Raw genomic sequence first — 19480 nt, 5'->3', positions numbered from 1 at the left:
TCACTTATTCCGGTCATGTGATGCTCAAATTGAGCCAATTGATTGGTTGTTTACTTGGGAGAAGTGAATGAGAGACCCGTGGCTTCCTTCCTTTAAGTCGATCGAGACTGAATATTTGATAAGTGAATCTATGGATCTATGGATCTATGGGTCTATGCATCTATGGGTCTATGAATCTATGGATCTATGGATCTATGGGTCTATGCATCTATGGGTCTATGAATCTATGGATCTATGGGTCTATGAATCTATGGATCTATGGGTCTATGGATCTATGCATCTATGGGTCTATGAATCTATGGATCTATGGGTCTATGGATCTATGGGTCTATGGGTCGATATTCACAGCTCAAAGCAAAAAACTCAGCCGAGAGACGGCTGGCATCAAACCCCCGGCATGCCAAGGTGCCAGAGTATAAATATAAAAACACCGTCTGTGGTCCAGCACCTTTTCGCTCCCTCTGCAGGCGATGTCCTCTGAGACAAGTCAACTCAGCGCAACAGGAGGTAGAAATGAGCAATAACTTTGGTCTTATCGTCAGAGCCATCTGTCAGGGCTTTGAAGCGAACTTGAACGTTGAAGTCATTAAGTCAGCCCAGCCGGTCCTTAAAATATGTCCCCCTCAGTAGCGGCCATTTTAATCCATTTAGACTGATCGTTCAAGGCACAAGGAATACTGTGTTCTATGCTAGGCTATATAGACATGGAACCCAGCGAAAGAAAGATTAGACCCTGGTCTTTTATCAGAAATAAAAGTTAGATTCTACCTCTGTCGCTTCTTTAGTAATCAGCAGTGGAACATTGGCCCGTTTCAGGAAAGTTCCCGTAGCTGACTTTCACTTTCACAAAGATGTGACAGTTCAAACATCAAAAGAACATACCAACATAAACACAAAATAGCCTTCCACATCATGGAAGCAAAACACGCTGGTCGCCACACTTTGGGATGGGACCCACCTGGAGCTGGCTCTTCTCCACCATCTTGTCCAGATCCACCTTGGCGGCCGCCACTTCCTGTTGGTGATTCTGTCTCAGGTGCTCGATGGCCGACGCGTGGATGTGATTGAGCTCCGACCTCAGGGATGCTGATGGATGGCAAAAAGAAAAGATCACCAAGGAGACCTTCTTACAGATACACACACACGCACACACACACGCACACACACACACAGAGGAAGTGAAAAGTGACTCCATTTTAGAGTCCTTGCAAGAAGCTGGCCATTAGAAACATTTTATGAGAAAATAAATAGAAGTCTTCTTTACTTTGCACATAAAGCTAACTTCTCCTGGGAGCCCCACAGTCGTCACGACAACGAGCCGCTTTTATTGCACTCTCACACACACACACACACACACACACACAGACACACTATTAGCTTTACACTAGGATTTAATGTTGCTGAGCAAAGAGAAGGAACACTGCAGATAACACACACACACATACACACAAGGAGAAGTAGAGAGCGGGATAATAAAGGAGCGTCGGGCATGCGGGTGCTGAAAAAAGATGGATGGAAGCGGCGTTCCGGTGTCAGGACTAGAGCGTGAAGGTTAATGGAGGAACATTCATCAGCGCTGCCGCCCCCTGCTGGTGCCACTTGGCACTGACTGGGCGCCGCTGGTCCCACTTTGCCTCCCTGACCTTGGATGAGGACTCTCCAGGAGAACACATCGGGATGTTTCCAGATCTCATTTATGTACAAAGGATAATTAAGTGGGCAGGGCTTCAGCACGCACGCGTACACGCAGGCGTACACGCACGCAGACGAAGGCGGGAAAGCGGACGCACCCAGCATGGCCTTGCCCTCGTCCTCCAGCTCAAAGCGGAGCGTCTGCAGCTCTTGCTCGGACTGCTGCTTGAGCGTCTCCACGCTCTGACGGTGAGCCTCCCTCAGGGACTGGAGCTCGGCGTGGTGATGATGGCGCAGGCGCTCCTCCAGGTCCTGGCAGCGGAGAAAGGACAAGGACAATCCAGGTCAGAGGTGAGAGCGGCAATGGAGGAAGAGGTAGCAATGATGACGATGAGGAGGATTCCACTGATGATTACGTAGCACCTCGTCAGCGAATGGCTGCAATTAGCGGCCCTCTGCATGCCTGCTAATTGCTGTGAGACGTGCGGCGTTTAAACATCAAGTGTGACCTCATCGGACGCTTAAGCATTCCACCTGACGCCTTCACTGCACGCCAGAGAAAAACTGCTGGTGGCGTCGCCGATTCCAATCGTAGACGCGGACAAAAGCAATTTGCACTTCACATTCTCGGCCTGCGTTTTCATTAACCGACGTTCTAATCTTCCCTGCTGCAGTCCGCTCTTATCTAGGAGGACGCCGAGGATGGATGTGAGGAAAGCAAATGAGGTGGCGAGGATGTTTGGTTAGGGAGCGAGATGGGAGGACTTTATGCTAGGATGCCTGGCAAAGTCGTCACATGAAGACGATGAAGAGTCAAGGAGGGATGCTGGTATTATGTCACCACACGGCTGGCCAAAGCCTCCGCTCTGATTGGTCACACGCCCAAAGTGCTTCCTAACTAGGAAGGAAGGCCACGTTCTAATATGGTGGCTGTAGGAGTTGATCATAAATGAATAAAGTCTTTCAAGAGCTAACTGAAAAGGGTTTAGGAGCTGCTGGCAGCTCGCGATCTCCTGGCTGGAGACCCCTTATCCACTTACGGTGGATGAACTTCGAGTTAGGGACCACTGGTGCTCCTCCAACCTCGTCTGCCCGAGGAGGAGCACTCATTGGCGGACACACTTTGTCAGACGTACCGCTGGTGCTGCTTGGCACAACATCGGTAGTGGAAATGTGGTCATTAGACGACTACTGTGTTCCATTGGTACTACAGTTCTAGGTCAGAATGGTTTAACACCGGAATACTACATTGGTACTACAGTTCTAGGTCAGAATGGTTTAACACCGGAATACTACATTGGTACTACAGTTCTAGGTCAGAATGGTTTAACACCAGAATACTACACATTGGTACTACAGTTTTAGGTCAAAATGGTTTAACACCAGAATACTACATAATACATAATACTACATTCTAGAAGAAGAGCTGGAGGGCAGCACATCAAACGTCCATCATCCATGTAGCATCAAATGTTGCTATGTTCCTCCTCCTCCTCCTCCCATTGGCGGCCTGTCAATATCCGTCCAACGGGAGGATGCAGAGATGAAGCACACAAAGACCTGCTGGAGAGGCGTGGCCTCAGGCTTCATCAGCCAAAATGGAGGAAGCCAGGAACGCGGCCAGCAGGTGGAATGTTCTGACTCAGCAAGATGTTTATGAAGCCGGCACTCGGGCCCGCCTCCAAATATTCTGATGCAGGATGCTACAAGAGCACAGAGGAATGATGTGATCTTTCCTCCTGCGCCTCGCGTTGGGGACGTGTTTGCTCCTCACTCAGCTCAACCTCAGTCTCCTCTTCGTCAGGACGAAGCCTTCCTCATCCAACACGAGCTTCCGGACGCCAAGAAGCAAAGTGACGGATCCATGCAACGACTTTATGCAATTAGGAACATCACTTCCTGCTTGGAGATCACAGCCCTGCGGATGCCGCAGTGACGTCCACACGGACAGCAGCAGATTCATGTCAATCATCTTTTGGATATCATTCATTATTTACATTTACTTATTCATATTGGACTATTTCTAATGTATAGTTTGAATTAGTAGTGTTATATAACATAATAAATCAGGGACATTTTCCCAACAGGAGATGCACGTGGACTCACGTTAGAAATGTATTCCTAAGCATAGTCCTATTCCTAAGCATATGCTATTATTGATATTATTTGATAAACTATTCATTGTTCATATTTGAAAATTCATTTTTTACAATTAATTCATGAACTTTTTCTCCGAAAAGATGCTGAGTGGACTTATGTTTAAAAGTCTATTTCTCTGCACAATAACAACATTATTTGCATGACATCCTACACTATTTAGATTTATGATTCATATTTGAAAACATTTGATGTCATGAATAATATGAAAGAGGTTATTCCATAACCTATTACAATATGTAATATGTAATATTGTATGTGATTGTGAATATATTTCCCAATGTCACCCTTTGAAATGGCAGCCAGGGCACCAAAGGGTTAAGACGCTACGGCGGGAGCGGCGTGCGGAGGCAACAAAGTGGCCGTCTCGATGTGAGCGAGGGAGCGTAGGAGGAGAGGTGTTTTATTTATCACGGCTTCCATGTGAGGCACGTAATGACGTTAGCATCGAAAGAAGGACGCGTGAGTCACAGCAGACATTTTCTACTTTGGGATCTGATGAAGATGAAGATGAATTCCGCCTGAAGCCTTTTCTACAATCCCATTCTCTGGCTGGCTGGGAGAACGCTTCCCAAACATCCCAAATGATGCTTTCATCAGGAGCCGAGTGTTTGAACGTGTCCGCGCTGGAGGACTGGCGTCCGCAGAAGACACCAGTTTGTTTACATTCAAACTCCAGACGAGCACTTCCGCTACTTCCTCCTCGCTCGTCGGGCCGCCTACCTTGAGGTCGCGCTGGCGGGCGTGCTCCAGGTCCTGCAGGGCGCAGCCCTGCGCCTCCTGCAGACGCTGCTGGCGGCGCTGGTGCTCGGTCTGCAGCTCGTCCAGCTGCGTGCGGAGGTGCTCCCTCTCCTGGCTGAACTGGTGCTGCAGCTGCTGCAGCGACGACTGCGACTGCGACAGCTGCATCTCCAGACTCTGCTTCAGCAAGGAGATCTGGAGGTCAGGGGAAAAGGTCAAGGTCATGTCAGGATCAACTTGATGATTGCTGGCTTAGCCTCATAGATCAAAAAGCAACACAGCTAAGCTAACTAACGTTTTATTCTGATGTTTCACCCATATACTTCCAGTATATAGTACCACCCTAAATTAGGGTCTATAAGCTCGCTACTAGGAGCCAAGAATAGACCAGGTCAGGAAATTGTCACCACACCAAGCTGGAAATGTGGACTCCTCCCCTGGTGCGCCGCCACGCCCATCTCGGGGCAGTCCAGTCTACCAAATGACCAATTGGCTGCTCACAGTGGTGCGCGGACCAAATTAGCACTGCGCGGGCTACGCCACCCTGCGCTGCATCAGCAAATCAGAGCCCTCGGTGTTTGCGATGCCGCTAGAAGCAACAGGAAGAGCAGGGTGTCCGTCGAGTTGCCAGCATTGTGGTGGCGCTGACGCTGAGCTCTTTAAGTCCGAGTCCAAGCGAGGGCCTCACATTTCTAATTCATCAGCACTTGAAAAGCCACTAAGAATAAACCATAAAAGCTGGATTGCATCACACACAAAAAAAGGACTGTCAGGGGAAGGAAAACAGGAGTGGCTCACTTGTGCCCCAAATTTGGAGAATGACTACGACGTGAGACATCAGTGCCGAACGGCGGGCATGCGTACATGCTAAGCTAACATGAAGGAGACACCAGCCAAGCAGGGTAAAAGTAAAAGTAAAAGTCCTGCAGGTCCACCGTCTTCAAGGCGTCTTCCATTAAATCAGGAGATTGACGTCCCACTAAATAATGAAATGGCTTCACTGACAGCACATGAATCACCCCGCCGCGGCGGTGGGGGGGGGGGGGGGGGGGGGGGGGGGGGTCGTGGTGCAGGCGTTGGCGTGACGGCAGCCGTGCAGAGTCGTCAATGTGTCCATTTGTCTGTGTGAGCCGCAAGGACAGCCGAGGCACGCTTCATTGATAACGGCGGGCGGACATTAGCGGCTGCGGTGCGACGACGCACGACGGCTGGAGCGCCGCTGTGAGTCCGTCTGGCAGAGACGGAGAGGCTGTTGATCTCCTCGTTTTTCACGTCCTCCATGTTGATTGTTCTCTTTTCAGCTCCGATGTGATTGAAGCGCTCCGTTGGCGTGCACGCTGCAGATAGAGCAGCGGTTCTCAACCGGTGGGTTGGAACCCAGAAGTGGGGTGCCCATGCATTCTGGGCGGGCGTGACAAATGTCAATAAATATATCCAGTAGATATCTTTCTCCAAACTGATACTGATAACCTTCTCCTTCTCAAGGCCGCTACGCCGCTGATATGCGAGAACTGCTAGCTTCTTTTTTTTAGGTGGTTAGCATGAAGCGGTTAGCATGAGGAAGATGTGGGTTGGAATCTCCGCTTGGCATCTGTGTGGAGTTTGCATGTTCTTCCCCCTTTCCCTTTCTTTTTTTTCACGTCATCTTGCCCAATTTGAGCGTTGTTGTTGTTTTTTAAATCAATTGTCAAAGCTATTTCTATTGTTTTGGGATTTATCAATACGATGTCATAATTCCCTCATTGTTCAAATATTTTGAGAAAAATATTTTAGTCCTTCCTTTGTGTTCGGATGCTGACGAGAGGAAAGGGAATATAAAGGAATGTTTCAAAATGGAGTCAGGGCTGAAGAGTTTACCTGTTCCAGCAGGTCGTCTACTTTCCTCTGCCAGCTCTCGCGAGCATTGCTCATCTCCTGCTCCTTGTTGTGGGCCAGCTGGCTCAAAGCCGAGGCCTTGTCCACCTCGTGCTCCTCCCTTAGCTCCTCGCGGAGCTTCTTACATTCCTGCCTGCAGCAACACCGGAAAGATGCGCTGGGTCACATGACAGCTTTTCAACTCAACCACGGCCGGACAAACTTTTTCTACCAAGGGTTGCATGCAGGAAAATCAAAGCTGGATGGATGGATGGATAGATGGAAACCTTCTTATTCTTCCTCTTCGGGCTTTTCCCTTCAGGCAAACCAATCTCCTCCATCCTCCATCCTTTATCTCCAAGGCCTTAACATGTAATGTCCCTCTGATGTACTTCTTCCTTATCCTATCCATCCTGGTCACACCCAATGAGAACCTCAGTATCCCCTTCTCTGCTACCTCCAGGATGGAAACCTGATCTTTGGAAAATAACTCATTTGGTATGCATTTTTTTCTACATCGTCGACATCCATCGTCGAAGGATGGTCAAGAAAGGCAGGGCATGAACACGACATCGACTATAGCTCTGTGTGTGTGCGTGTGCATGCGTGTGTGTGTGTGTGTACGCGCGTGTGACATTTATAGACTCTCAAAACGACAAAAAAGTAGGTTGTTTTTCTGCAAAACTTCATTTAACAGCTGCCATTTCAACTCCCACACAGCAGCCATTACAGCGGCGCCCCGCACATCAACACACACACGCGCACAGGCACACACGGACACACACACACTGGAGGCCTGTCTAGCCGATAAAAGCAGTGAATAAGGACATTATGGAAAGTGAAAAGCACACCTGAGAGTCTCGGTCCATTTGAGCTCCAACTCCAGAGCCATCTTGTCCATCTTATGCTTCTCCTCCTCTTTGGTGGTGATCACTTTGGCTTCATGCTGACGCTTCTGGACCTCCAGCTCCCCCTGACACACACACACACGCACAGTTACAGTGTGTCAGCCTTACAGGCCACATGATTAGGCACACCTGCAGCGCCGTGAGCAGGTTGCTGGTCTCCCTCAGTCGGCCCCTGGTGGCGTCCAGCTCCTCCAGCAGCTTGTCCTGCGCCTCCTTCAGCGTGGACATCTGTCCCTCCGCCGTGCCCATGTCCTTCTCGCCCTGCTGCACCTGTTCCTGTAGCCGACACACCTGTGGGGGGCGAGGATATCATGGTTTGTTTTGGGTGGCAAGATGAGCGTTCCGTGACGCTGAAATAGCCCCACCTCCTGGTTGGCAGCGTTGAGTCTGGAGGTCATCTCCTCCCTCAGCTGCTCCAACTGCTGCTTGAGGAGACTCTTCTGCTCCTCCAGCATGTGGCGCTCACGTTCAAACTGCTGCTCCAGATCCTGTGTATCGTACGCACACGCACACACACACACACACACACACACACAGAGACTTTAAATCCAACGTATGAGATCTGGTCTGCGTGTGTTTTGAAACGAATGTTTCCTTCATGCAGCTGTCACTTTTCTTCTCCATCATATAAAAGAAATCATAACAAGGCCGTGCACACGCATACACGCACGTGCATGCCGCACGGACCTTGGAGAGAGGCCGACATCACGGCGGCTATTTCGGTTTGGTGGCAGCGTGACGCCTCAGCTGCCGCCAAATGAAGAAGAACCCCTCGGTTTGGAGCCCCCGAGGGGCTCATTAGACCGCTAGCACAGCCCACCTTGCTACCTCGCCATGATTTTATTCATAACAACGTTTTCATGGACTTTCTAATGAACGATGGCAGCAAGAGGCAGTGATAAACATCATTAAATAAAGCCAATATGAAATAATAAGGAAGTACATGAACAGCCGTGTTCTTGGTAAGATCTGCTAAAAGGTCCAACATGTCCACGGCGTCCACGGTGTGCATCCCAGCAGAGACGACACCACGGTGTTATGTAGGACAGCGGCAGCTTAACTGCAGCAGCCTTTGGTCTCGCACGTACACGACATACAGTATGGAGGAGGTTCATGCATGTACACGTCGCTAAGTACGTAGCAGTCAAATATTTATACTACAAGCACACACACACACGTATGTACTTTCCACCTGCAGGCTGGTGTGACGCTTTATCCGGTCCACATTCCATGAGTGTTTAGGTGACATGCAGCAGCTCGTCACATGATGACCTTCGCGATTAAAGGTGTTCATTTCTAGTGCTTCTAGATCTATAATGCATGAATGTGTCTGGGTGCCGTCTTTCGTACTATTGTGGTACCTTGCTTTTATTGACTCCTGACAGAAGGGCTGACAAAAACTGAGGTAATTGTTCCGATGGGAACTCATGGAAATCCAATGAATCCGTTCCATCCAAAAATAGGAACAGTAGGAACAATGCATGAATAAGGAATGGCTAGAAATGATAGTTGATGCGGACTCCCCTTTGGCCCCATGGTGGGTTATTTAGTGGTCACAATAAAAGGCTGCTTAGTTTGGACACTGGCTTTTGCGGAACGATACACCGCAGCGAGTGAAAGCATTATGTTGCATCTCGAGATGAGACGAGATTTTAACATCCAATTCACGCTTGATTGCAGTTGACACTTTATGCTAATAAGTGGCTTAAGTCACATGTTCACACAGGGCCATAGGGCTTGGGTTTGTTTCTCTTAATAATCAAAAGTTTCATTAAAAAACTGCATAAAATGGTGAGTTGTGTTGTCACTGACTAATATTCAGATGAGTTTATACATAAAAATAAGAAATCAGGAGGGGGCAGACAAGAATGCGTTCGAATAAACGAAGAGAGTGTGACATGTCAGTGTGGAACTGGTACTTCGATACGGCCATACTGCACAGGAGGTTGCGTACTCACAGCCAACAGGCGGTTCTTGTCCTTTTCTGCGTTGCTGAGCGCGCTCTCCAGCGTCACTCTGTGCTTCTTGGCCACCTCGTCCAGGACCCGGGTCTGGTTCTCCTTCAGCTGGCTGCTCTCATCCTCATAGCGAGCACGCAGGCCGCTCATGTCCTTCTCGTGGGACGCCTTCTCCTCTCGGAGTGTCTGCCGAAGGCAGGCAGGGGATGAATATGCACACGCAGGCAGACAGAGCCTGGGCTGACATTCACACCATATGCTGCGTCAGTCAGCCATATTGACAGCGATTACTAATGAGCAGCCCGGGCGAAGCTGCGGCGCCTGAACGCGTTTGAATCACCGTTTCGCTGCTCGTTTCTGATTTAAGGATGGAAAATGACAACAGAGATGATGTGTTTCCTTTAGGTAGCCCCAGGAGAATTGCACATTTACAGGACAAAAACCCATTCAACAGGAAACGCAGCAGTTAGCTTGGTAACTTTGTTGACATGGAAACAGGCTCCAAAAGCTAGCTGACACTGTTTTCATCCAGTTTCTTTATCTGGCCGTTTTTGGGACTTAGACTCTGCAAATTTCACCCAAATAAGATCATACTGTATTTCACTCATTACGTTTTCATAACAATATTACATCTGTGGACACATGTCACAAAGATGGCGGACAAGCGGTGCTAATGTAGCATTTTGTCCGACTAAATCGTCATAGCAACGGGCCCGTAGGTCATGCTAGCCGTCAGCTGACTCATTCTGGATCACCCAAATTAGCTGAAGAGTTGTCAGATGTTCTATTAGCGCCCCTCAGAGGATGATGTCTCACAAATGTCAGCACCGAGGGGACGACAAAACAAACAGGAAGTGAACACACTTGACATTTTGCATGTGCCCCCCTCAGGCTGCTCCCCGCCTTTAATCATGTGACCTTTTCAAAAGGTCTCCAGGTTGGCAAATACACTTATCGACACTCCACGGATGTGGAAGGTTTGGAGTGTGAGATGATTTTGGGTGGTTTTACATTTGGGGCAGGTGTCTCGGTGCCCCACCACATGCGGCTCACAGCACAAGAATAAAGTAGTGACAACTTCCTGTCATAATACTAATTTGGGACGAGGTTCCTTGGTTCATGACCATGACGTGGAGACTTAGAGCCGCCCCTCCCTGTCCTTTCTCTTCTGTGTGGTCCAGCAAAGCAGTCTGTCCCAATTAATACAATACTAAAATCCATAATGTCATATACAAACTACTGTATGTAGCCCATATGATATGATATGATGTGTATTTTGTGGTCTCACACACCTTCTCCAGGGACACCAGCTGCTGCTTGTGTCGGTCATCCAGCGCTTGGCTCTGGTTCTGCAGTGCCTCCCGCTCCTCCTCCATCCTCAGGACCTTGTCCTTGAGCCGGCTGCGCTCGTTGTCCAGGTCCCGAATGGCCGCCTCTTGGGTCATCTGGGCGGCCTGCAGGCTGCTGATTTGACCTGTGACCCCACAGAGCAGCGGGGGGTGGGGCACAAACAGCTGAGATGATGTCATAGCGCAAACGGCCGCGTTGTCGTGCGTCTTACTGGCTTTGAGGAGGATTTCGGTGGCCTGCTGTTGAACCCGATCCCTGGCCGCCTCCAGCTCGCACTCGGCCTCCTTCTGACGGATCTCCACGATCTCCGAGTTCTGCGTCACCTCGTCCAGCTGCTTGCTTAACTCCTGAGCAAAGCAAAAAAACAAACACTCAATGCAAGCGACCGATGTGAGTGATCGATGGACGCCATCTTGGTCACTGGAGATCAGGACCCGCCCTCAAACCTGGAGTGACTGGTCCAAAGCCAACACATGAACAGATGCTTCCTGCCGCGGCGAGACAACGAGAACAAGGCGTTAATTAAACTCCTCTCAGCTTCTCTCGTGTCGCTCGTTTGCTGGCAGCTCTCTGGAGACCCTCAGAGCACCCAAGAAGACCACCTGACTATGTTCAATCTTTGATGCCTCTTCTTGGTCTCGTTGTTCTGGCTCAGATAATTACGCCTCCAGAGATTTCAGCAGAGATTTGCACGTCTCCGCGAGGAAGAGTGATTAGAGATGACGCAATGAAAGGTGCATTGTGGCGACATGAAGATAAAAAGTGGCAATAAAGACAAATGGATGCCAGCACCATGGGCTTACATCTAATCCATGATGGACTGGGATTAAGCGCTGTGTTCATACAAGCAGGCTGGCATTAAGAGAGTATTAGCATATTAGCACAGAGGATGCATCATACAGTCAGGCTGGACTGGAGCACTGGAGGATTGTGGGTAGTGTAGTGCTTTAGGAAAAGCACATGTCAGACACGCCCCTTGCGAGCTAAGGATGGATGAAGTCGCACTCGCCTTGACGGCGCTCTCCGAGGTGGCGAGCGACGCCTGCAGCTTGTGGGAGCGCTCGCGGTTCTCGCGGGCCTCCTCGCTGACGCGGGCCAGCTCGGTCCTCAGCTTGCCCAGCGTCTTCTGCAGCGCCGCCTCCTGCGTCTGGAACTCCCGCCGCAGCTCCGCCTCCGTGCGCTTCCACGCCAGCAGGTTGTCGGCGGTCAGCTGCTGCGTTCGCTTCATGGCCTCCAGCTCGCGCTCGTAAAAAGCCTGAGCCTGGAGACAGAAGGAACCTCCAGATGATGACATGGCGGCACGTTTAGGAGTGGTACAGATAAATGTTTTTAGATTTTCTTCTGTTAGATGTAGAAAACCAGATCCAAATAAAAGCCCTCCTTTAAGCTCCCAATGTCGTGCATGGGTGGGGGTCTACGTGCGTGTGTAGACCCGGACCAGAAGCTCTGCTGTACCTTGCTGAGTTTGGCCTCGTACTCGTCCACCAGTCGCTTCTTGTCCTGTTTCAGCTCCTCCACGCGCTCCGCCAGAGAATCCACCTGGTAGGTGTGACACAACAAAGACCCGTCAGCAGCGTTGTCCCACTCCCCCCCCCCCCCCCCCCCCCCCACACCCCACAGTATCCCGCCTCTGCCCGCTCCTTTACCTCGGCTTTGTGGAGCTGACCCAGTTTCTCCTGATCTTTGCTGTAGTTGGCGTTCTGGCTCTGGTGGCTGCGGAGGAGCTCCTGGATCTCCTGCCTGTGCTGGGCCTTCAGCTCCTCCAGCGCCGCCTTCTTCTCCTGCTCGAACTGGGACTGGGCCGTGCCGAAGGTGCGCAGCTTCTCCTCGAAGGAGCGCCGCATCTCCTCCACCTCCCGCGACATGGACACCACACGCTGGGTGTGCTGAGAGCGAGACGGTGACCGACCATTAGAGGGTTTCTCGTGAGGCCAGGAACATCTAAACATGCCTGGTGCTCAACATCTGGCCCATGTCCACGTATGTGGACTGTGTGTAGTAATGTTGTGTTTTCTTTGGGGGTTCCACGGTTTGCTTTAAAACCAGAGGTGCCAACATTGACCTGGTGGTCTATCACATGCCCTCGTGCAAGGCACTATTTAATCAAACAGTTAACCCACTTAGCCCAACAATGCGGTTCCTGGACCCCGGGGCGCTCTAAAAGGACATGGGTGGGAAATGAAGCGCACCTGAGCCTCGGTGCACAGTTGCAGGTCTTCCACCCTCTGACGGTAGTTTTCAAACTCGGCCAAGGCCTGCCGCTTCATCCTCTCGTGCAACTCCATGGATTCCTCCAGAGACTGGATCCGCCTCTTCAGGTCCATCTCGTCGCTGATCTTGCTCTTGTACTGCACGGAAATGGACGCCATAGATTTTACCAGCAGCCATTCCAGCAGGGCGGAGCAAACGTCACGCCCGCTAAAAGTCCGAATCCAACACACTTTTCTAAAACCTAACCAGGCTGTCAGGAAGTAGCAAGCAGGAAGTAAAGAAGTGGAGCTGTAATGTTGTCAGACATATGACACACGTTAGACGGATGTTCTACCTCCTTGGTGAGGAGCACACACTGGAGGAGATGCAGATGAAGCTGAATAATTCACATTCAAGCGGATTAAACTTGCATGAGAGCTCATTAGGAACGTGACAGGAACACGAAGATAGAAGCTTCCGGAAGCTTCCAGACGCTTTCATCAAGGGAAGAAATGGGATGTTTAGGAATTACCTGTAAAATCTTCTCCCTGGTTTCCGACAGGATCTGCTGCACCTCCTCCTCGTGCGCCTCCTTCAGCGTGGCGATGGCCGCCTCGTGCTCGTCGTTCTTGGTGTTGAGCGCGTAGATGACCTGTGTGCCGAGAAAAGCGTTGAGTAAGTCATGACTGTGGTGGGACTGAGATCTCCTCAAAGGCCACAAGGGGCCTGCGTCGTGATGCATAGCATTAAAGTAGGGTTGTGGACAAGCGGGATACGGCGGTATCGCTAGCAGCCTCCTGGATCGATGAGAATCAGCCTCCATTCTTACATGAACGGACTGTAGAGACATGCACCGTGTGGCAAGGCTAGCTAGCATGTTGTTGACCATACGTATGCACATTAGCACTCAAGGTCATCAAATGATCAAATCCCACCTTTACAGTACCCAGTACTTTCCAGCTACAAAAGTAGCCAGCATCTGACCCGGCAGAGCGACGCGGCGCTGAGACAAGACGAGCATCAGACGCCGGGCCAAGCATCGCTTCCCAGCCTCCATCCAAGCAGGAAGCTCATGAATGAGACAGCAGCTAATGCTGTTTTTGGCCGTGGATAAAAATAACACCACGTAGCATCGCTCTGACCCAAACATCCACTGCCAAGAATAAGAGTGGGCCGGGGAGGAAAGCCGGAAAATCTCAGGGAGGAGATTCCCTGCTCTGAAGGACGGACATTCTTGTTGTCGTAAGAAAGTCAATAATTCACGGACCGTAGCAAGCGGTGGGACATTTGTTGACATTAGACCAGACTGGAAAAAGCAATGACGGCCCCCCTGGTGGCCATCCTTGGTAGCGGCTTTGCATGTCTGACTAAAGACGCGAGCAGCCGCCATGTTGATAAGCTCATCTGGCCAAGCAGAGCGAGACTTTAATTATGATGCACGACCGCACCGAGCTAATTATGTGATGAAATGCAAATGTTGGCTTTAATGAACAATCAGCCGGTGGGCTCGTTGGCGTATTAAAGGCAATAAAAGTGCATCAAAATTCACATAAACGCTGCTGCTGCTGCTTGTTAGCATCAGTCATGTAAGATGAAACTTCAACGTTAAACCTGACTTAAAGGTTTTTAGCTTTGGTGACATGTCAAGGATCTAAACAACTATACCAACATAAACACCAGAAGGTTCTCACCTGGAAACAGGAATGGATGTAGAAATATAACGCCATGAACCTTTTACCATTCCCATTCCCAAGTGAACTACTAAGCCTGCGTAAGATCTGGCTAAGGAGCGATTACACAAGGACACGGATCAGGGGGCTTTTGGTCTCGGGGACAATGGATGAAGGCTTGGAAAAGACAAGCTCCTGGAAGCAGAGCAGGAAGAGAACAAGGAAATCCTCCAGTGGGACTTTGCTAACTGGCTGTACGACCTGACCTTAAAGCAGGTTCTCCTCAGGTTCTCCTCCTGGAGCCAAACGCCGATGATGACAAACATGGAGGCCAGGATGTCTACACCGGTCCTGTGAGATCACCCTGGACCAAGGAGTCAGGCTCATACCCCCTACTGTTCCTTTATTCTATTTTGGAGGGCTTTCGGGTTTTGGTCTTAAACCTTTGCTCATCTGATGAACAGCATATTTCACTTCAATGCTAGTTTGGATTTGGATTTCTTGGTCCAAGTCAGTGACGTCACAATCTCTCCTTCTTTTAGGCCGTGGAAGGCGCCAGCTCACCGAGACCAGAATCACTATGAAATATGGATGGATAAAAATGTCTTAATGTCTGTCTTACAATAAGCGGCCATTGAACAAACACCAAGCTGTCATCTTCGGCATTCCCATAGCGTTCCAGCAATCATCAATGGAATATCTTAAGCCTGCTTGCAGGCTAATTTAGTTACATTTTCCTTCTCCTCATTGCAACCCAGCTAACATTGACGTCAGCGAGCAAAAAAAAACCTCCAATGAGAACAATCATCTCCTGGCGCTCCTGTTTCAACATCCTACGAGATGATGCTGTTTCCTGGCGACGCTGAGTGGAATTTATGCGGAAAAAAAGGACAATGAGGTTTAATGGTTTCATGTCCTCGAAGTTAACCACACGGTTGGTCTCCTATGCTGCTGACTCCAGATAAGAGATATTCCAACAGGAAAGAGGAATGCTGCCTTTGTAGCTCCCCCCCCCCCCCACACACATGATTACTATCCAGGCAATGAGCCTCGATTCTCCACACGGCCTTTTATGTGGCAGCCGTGAGCTGCCGGTACGCCAGGTTTCAAACTCTTGGCATGGAAACACACCCACATTGAAGTTACAGATGAAGTTACAGATCTGCTGGTGTAAAACAGGAACTACAGGAAGCATCATATTTGGCGCTTCAAGTGTTAACTCCATGGTTGATGCGCTGAGAAGATGGTGAAGAAGAAGAAGCATGTTGGAAGAGCTCATTGCTAGCCACGTGAAATCTTGACGGCCATGACGCAGCACATCCCTTTAAAAACAAAATGGCGGTTGTGCCATATTAGGTCCACAGACCACAGTCAGACTAACGTATTCCTATGTTAGGTTATTAATGTGTGCGTTAAACGAAGGAGCGAGGCTGATGCAGGCGGGACGTCTGCGCTTGGAAGCACTCGGGAATGGAGCGCGCCATCCTGGGAGAAGCCTTGGCGGCGCTCGATGGAGCGGGAAGAGGGAAGGTGTGCTTGACTTTCTAATTTCATGCCACCCTTAGTTTGACTGGCACAAGCTTTATAGCCACACACACACGCACACACACACACACACACACACCATGACGCTCTCTAAGCTAAATTAGCTTCCCTTATGCAGACATCAGGATCCTTTCCCTTTATTTCTAATGAGTAAGTAAGTTAGCTTACACCGTGTTCGACTCCGATACAACATAGGAATCAAACTCGAATATTCGATCATTTGTCATAAGACCTTCCAAGAGACATCCAATTTATCAACATCAATCCAGTTATTTCCTGACACGGAACAAAAATGGACAAACTGACAACATGAAATGATGAAAACAAGAAACAAACAACAACCGAACCAAAGAATCAAATCAATAAACCAAAAACCAAAGAACAAAACAACAGAGAAATGGATCACCAAACAAAATAAACACATCAGCAAAGCAGCCAATCGATGACCCAGCCAGTCTACACCATTATGACCAGCAAATGAACAAATGAAATACCAAAGATGGAAACCAGCAAACAAACCAATCACTGACCAGGGGACCTAAACAAACCTCAAACCTCTGCCGAGGTTCAACTAAGCAACAAAACAGCCAAAGCAAAGAATGACCCAATCAACCACCCCCCCGCCACCCCCCAAAAGACCAAACCAATCAAATGAAGGAACAAATCCAATCCCCATCCAGACTAAACCGATCACTAAAGGAACAATCTGATAAAGGACCACCAAAGAAGGAACCAATCAGCAACCAGCCATGTCCTTAGTGCAAGTACATTCATGGTCTATGTCACGACGACAAAAGATGGCGAAACGCCGACCAACTGACCCATCGGGGCTGTATCGGGGCCAACCCACGGAGCTTGTTGCCGTTTAAGTTTTCAGTTTTTTGTCTTGTCGAGTCTTCAAAGGTTGTTAGGATGGCTTCCTGTGGAAGCTGCTAATATATTTAGAGCTGAGGGGGGAGGCTGTAATTACCTGCAGCACACACAGGTGAGCAGGGGTTGGGGGTGGGGGGGTTGAATACTGGATGTCACACACACACACGCACACACACTGCATAACAGAGCCTGGCTTTTCGCAGGCGTTCCATTCCAAGGCTACCAGCCTTATAGACAGTACGTATACAGTACAGTCCCAGCATGACTGGCAGGTTTCCATGGCAACTGGGCCGCTGCCGGTGTAAAAAGGAAAGTGCTCGAAGAAGCTGATGGAGAGGAAGCTGAGTTAACAAGCCGTCCATGATGACGCAAGGAGAACCAGACCATGCGGCCATGTTGGCGCTCCCTTGGGCTAACGGAGTCGTTGCGAGCCTTCGCGGTTGCGAGCCTTCGCGGTTGCTCAAAAATTTCCCAGCTGACCTCAAATTTCCCCCGCCGACGTCCACTTTAGCATCTAAGAGTCAAAAATAAATGCTCTTTTCATCTTTGAAATGTTAGCATTAGCCATCTTGGTGGACCAATCAACACCAATTTGCTTTGAATCGCTCACACATGACTTTAACAATTGATAAATAAATGAACGTTTCATGTCCTGCCTGCGCCGCATTCGTGTCGACGGGACCTCGATCAAGGGTTCGCCATGCCAAATGGACATGACATAATGAAATGAAACCATGATGGCCGTGTGTTTCATGGGGGAATGTTTTACTGCCTTTGCTGCTGCCATGCAAAATCAGGTCAGATGAGTCACCAACAGCGAGCGGCTCAAAGCTACAAATCTCTAATCCAGCCTGGCCTGACGGCGCCATGTCACTGTGCACACGCCTCATGTTAGCACGGCCACCGTAGACACGGCGACCGCATCTGCATACGTGGCGGACGGAGTACTGCTTCGTCGAACTAGATGGGGCGTCGGGCCTCTTAGATCTTGTCTTATTTGTGTTGGAGTTTCCTGCAGTTCTCTTTCCTCTTTCCTCATGGGGCCTCAAATCACTTTCTCTACTTTCGCTGCACCTGATTGCATCTGTGAGAGCAGACTTACGGTCTTCCAGGCTGGAGAATAATGACAGTACAAAACCCCAGTAGAGAAAGCAGACCTACGTCCTTTCGGTTAAAAAAAAAGACTATTTCTGAAAGGTTTGGCGTGTTGTTGCAGCAAATGTATCATGCCTGGGATTCATCTGTGGAATTAAAAAAGACCTGATGACGGTGGAGTCCAATTAGGCAAACAAACTCGGCTAACGAGTCCGAGCAGCAGCGTTTCCATGCCAACAGTGGAGAAAACAGCATCGGATGAATAATTCCGTCCATCCTGATATTGTTAGTGTCACATGCTGTATCTGACACAGCTTCAAGGAGATCATCGTCACGTAGCGTCCAAAACCTTCAACAAAACATTGAGGACACCTACATGCGCTTTTCTTTGACTCATCCCATCAAACCAACAAACATGAAACAACGCAGCCATGACGGTGCTGCCGCCCCCACGTGACCAAAGACCATGTTACACTCAAGCCCCCCACCCCCACCAGCTCTCAGTCAAGCAGGTTTATCTCAGAACTGACGCTTTTGTTAACCGGGTCCTCTCGCCCCCGCCGAGCATGATGAAACGCAACATACGACCAGCGCTAACACACAAAACACACAGGCTGCAGGCTAGCACAGCACTGCACTGACTGATGGCAGCGCTAATGGAATGTGTGTGCGTGTGTGTGTGTGTGTGTGTGTATACAAGCTGTGCAAAGGAAGCCGCGTTGTGACCTCCTAACGCTTCGCCTCCACGATGATCATCATCCCATTCACAGCGTCTACAGCTGACTGCCGCTTTTCACAACCAACTCCCACTGGAAGCCATGGAATTAGAAATCATCCGTTACAGGGTCAAACTATGCCCATCATAACACCCTCCTTAAGTGTCTCAATAGGGATGTCTGATTATGCTGGCCTAAGATGAGATATCACATCACATCAAGACATGACATGACATGACACATAATGACATGCTGGACAATATCGGCTATCGGTAAGGAAGCCATTATGGAGCATCTTTATGTACAAACGATGTTTTAAGTGACATTTAAGTGTTTTAAGTGAGGCAGTGTAACTGGCACATTTCACATAACCTCCGGTCTGCTATCTTCTTGTCACACAAAAAGCCAAAGAAAAAGCAGAGTTAAACCTTTGATTGTGTGCTACTTCAGAATTGTGTAACCTGAGGAGCGTTTGAGAAGTGTTTGCTGCGTTAGCATTGAGCTAATGTTGACATCCATGGCGTACAAAGCACACTAGCATCCCTACTTTAATGTGAGAGTAAATATGGATTTTAATAAGCAATATACGGTGCTGTACGCTGTCCAATACAAACAGACAGGCAGCTTATTGATTCAAGAGAGAAAGTGCTGAGTCATGCTCTGGCAACTGCGACACCTCCCCAATTATATTTTTTTAAACGGACATCCATCAGAAAGAGGCAGCAAGGGCTGATGATGGATTGCAGCGGATATTGCATATATTCCAGATACTCCAGATATTCCAGATACTC

The 19480-nt window shown here is 49.3% G+C and overlaps 1 protein-coding gene across 8 annotated transcripts in view; it reads right to left on the bottom strand.

The window, feature by feature from the left end:
• Positions 1 to 19480, bottom strand: part of fam184ab (family with sequence similarity 184 member Ab) — a 31395-nt gene that overhangs the window by 7272 nt on the left and 4643 nt on the right. For all 8 annotated transcript variants that reach the window (XM_058064291.1, XM_058064330.1, XM_058064297.1 and 5 more), the window contains 15 exons: positions 13323 to 13442; positions 12790 to 12948; positions 12247 to 12486; positions 12056 to 12139; positions 11610 to 11861; positions 10812 to 10947; positions 10543 to 10724; positions 9251 to 9436; positions 7658 to 7780; positions 7422 to 7583; positions 7236 to 7357; positions 6388 to 6538; positions 4513 to 4725; positions 1791 to 1944; positions 959 to 1086 (listed from right to left, as the gene is read on the bottom strand). In XM_058064291.1, the coding sequence (XP_057920274.1) occupies positions 959 to 1086; positions 1791 to 1944; positions 4513 to 4725; positions 6388 to 6538; positions 7236 to 7357; positions 7422 to 7583; positions 7658 to 7780; positions 9251 to 9436; positions 10543 to 10724; positions 10812 to 10947; positions 11610 to 11861; positions 12056 to 12139; positions 12247 to 12486; positions 12790 to 12948; positions 13323 to 13442 (2412 nt within the window). The remainder of the gene's footprint in view (positions 1 to 958; positions 1087 to 1790; positions 1945 to 4512; positions 4726 to 6387; positions 6539 to 7235; positions 7358 to 7421; positions 7584 to 7657; positions 7781 to 9250; positions 9437 to 10542; positions 10725 to 10811; positions 10948 to 11609; positions 11862 to 12055; positions 12140 to 12246; positions 12487 to 12789; positions 12949 to 13322; positions 13443 to 19480) is intronic.

This window comes from Doryrhamphus excisus, chromosome 1 (genome assembly GCF_030265055.1).
Source record: "Doryrhamphus excisus isolate RoL2022-K1 chromosome 1, RoL_Dexc_1.0, whole genome shotgun sequence".
NCBI classification, from domain to species: Eukaryota; Metazoa; Chordata; class Actinopteri; order Syngnathiformes; family Syngnathidae; genus Doryrhamphus; species Doryrhamphus excisus.
The sequence above is the reverse complement of the archived record's forward strand: the minus strand, read 5'-3'. Positions and strand labels throughout refer to the sequence as shown.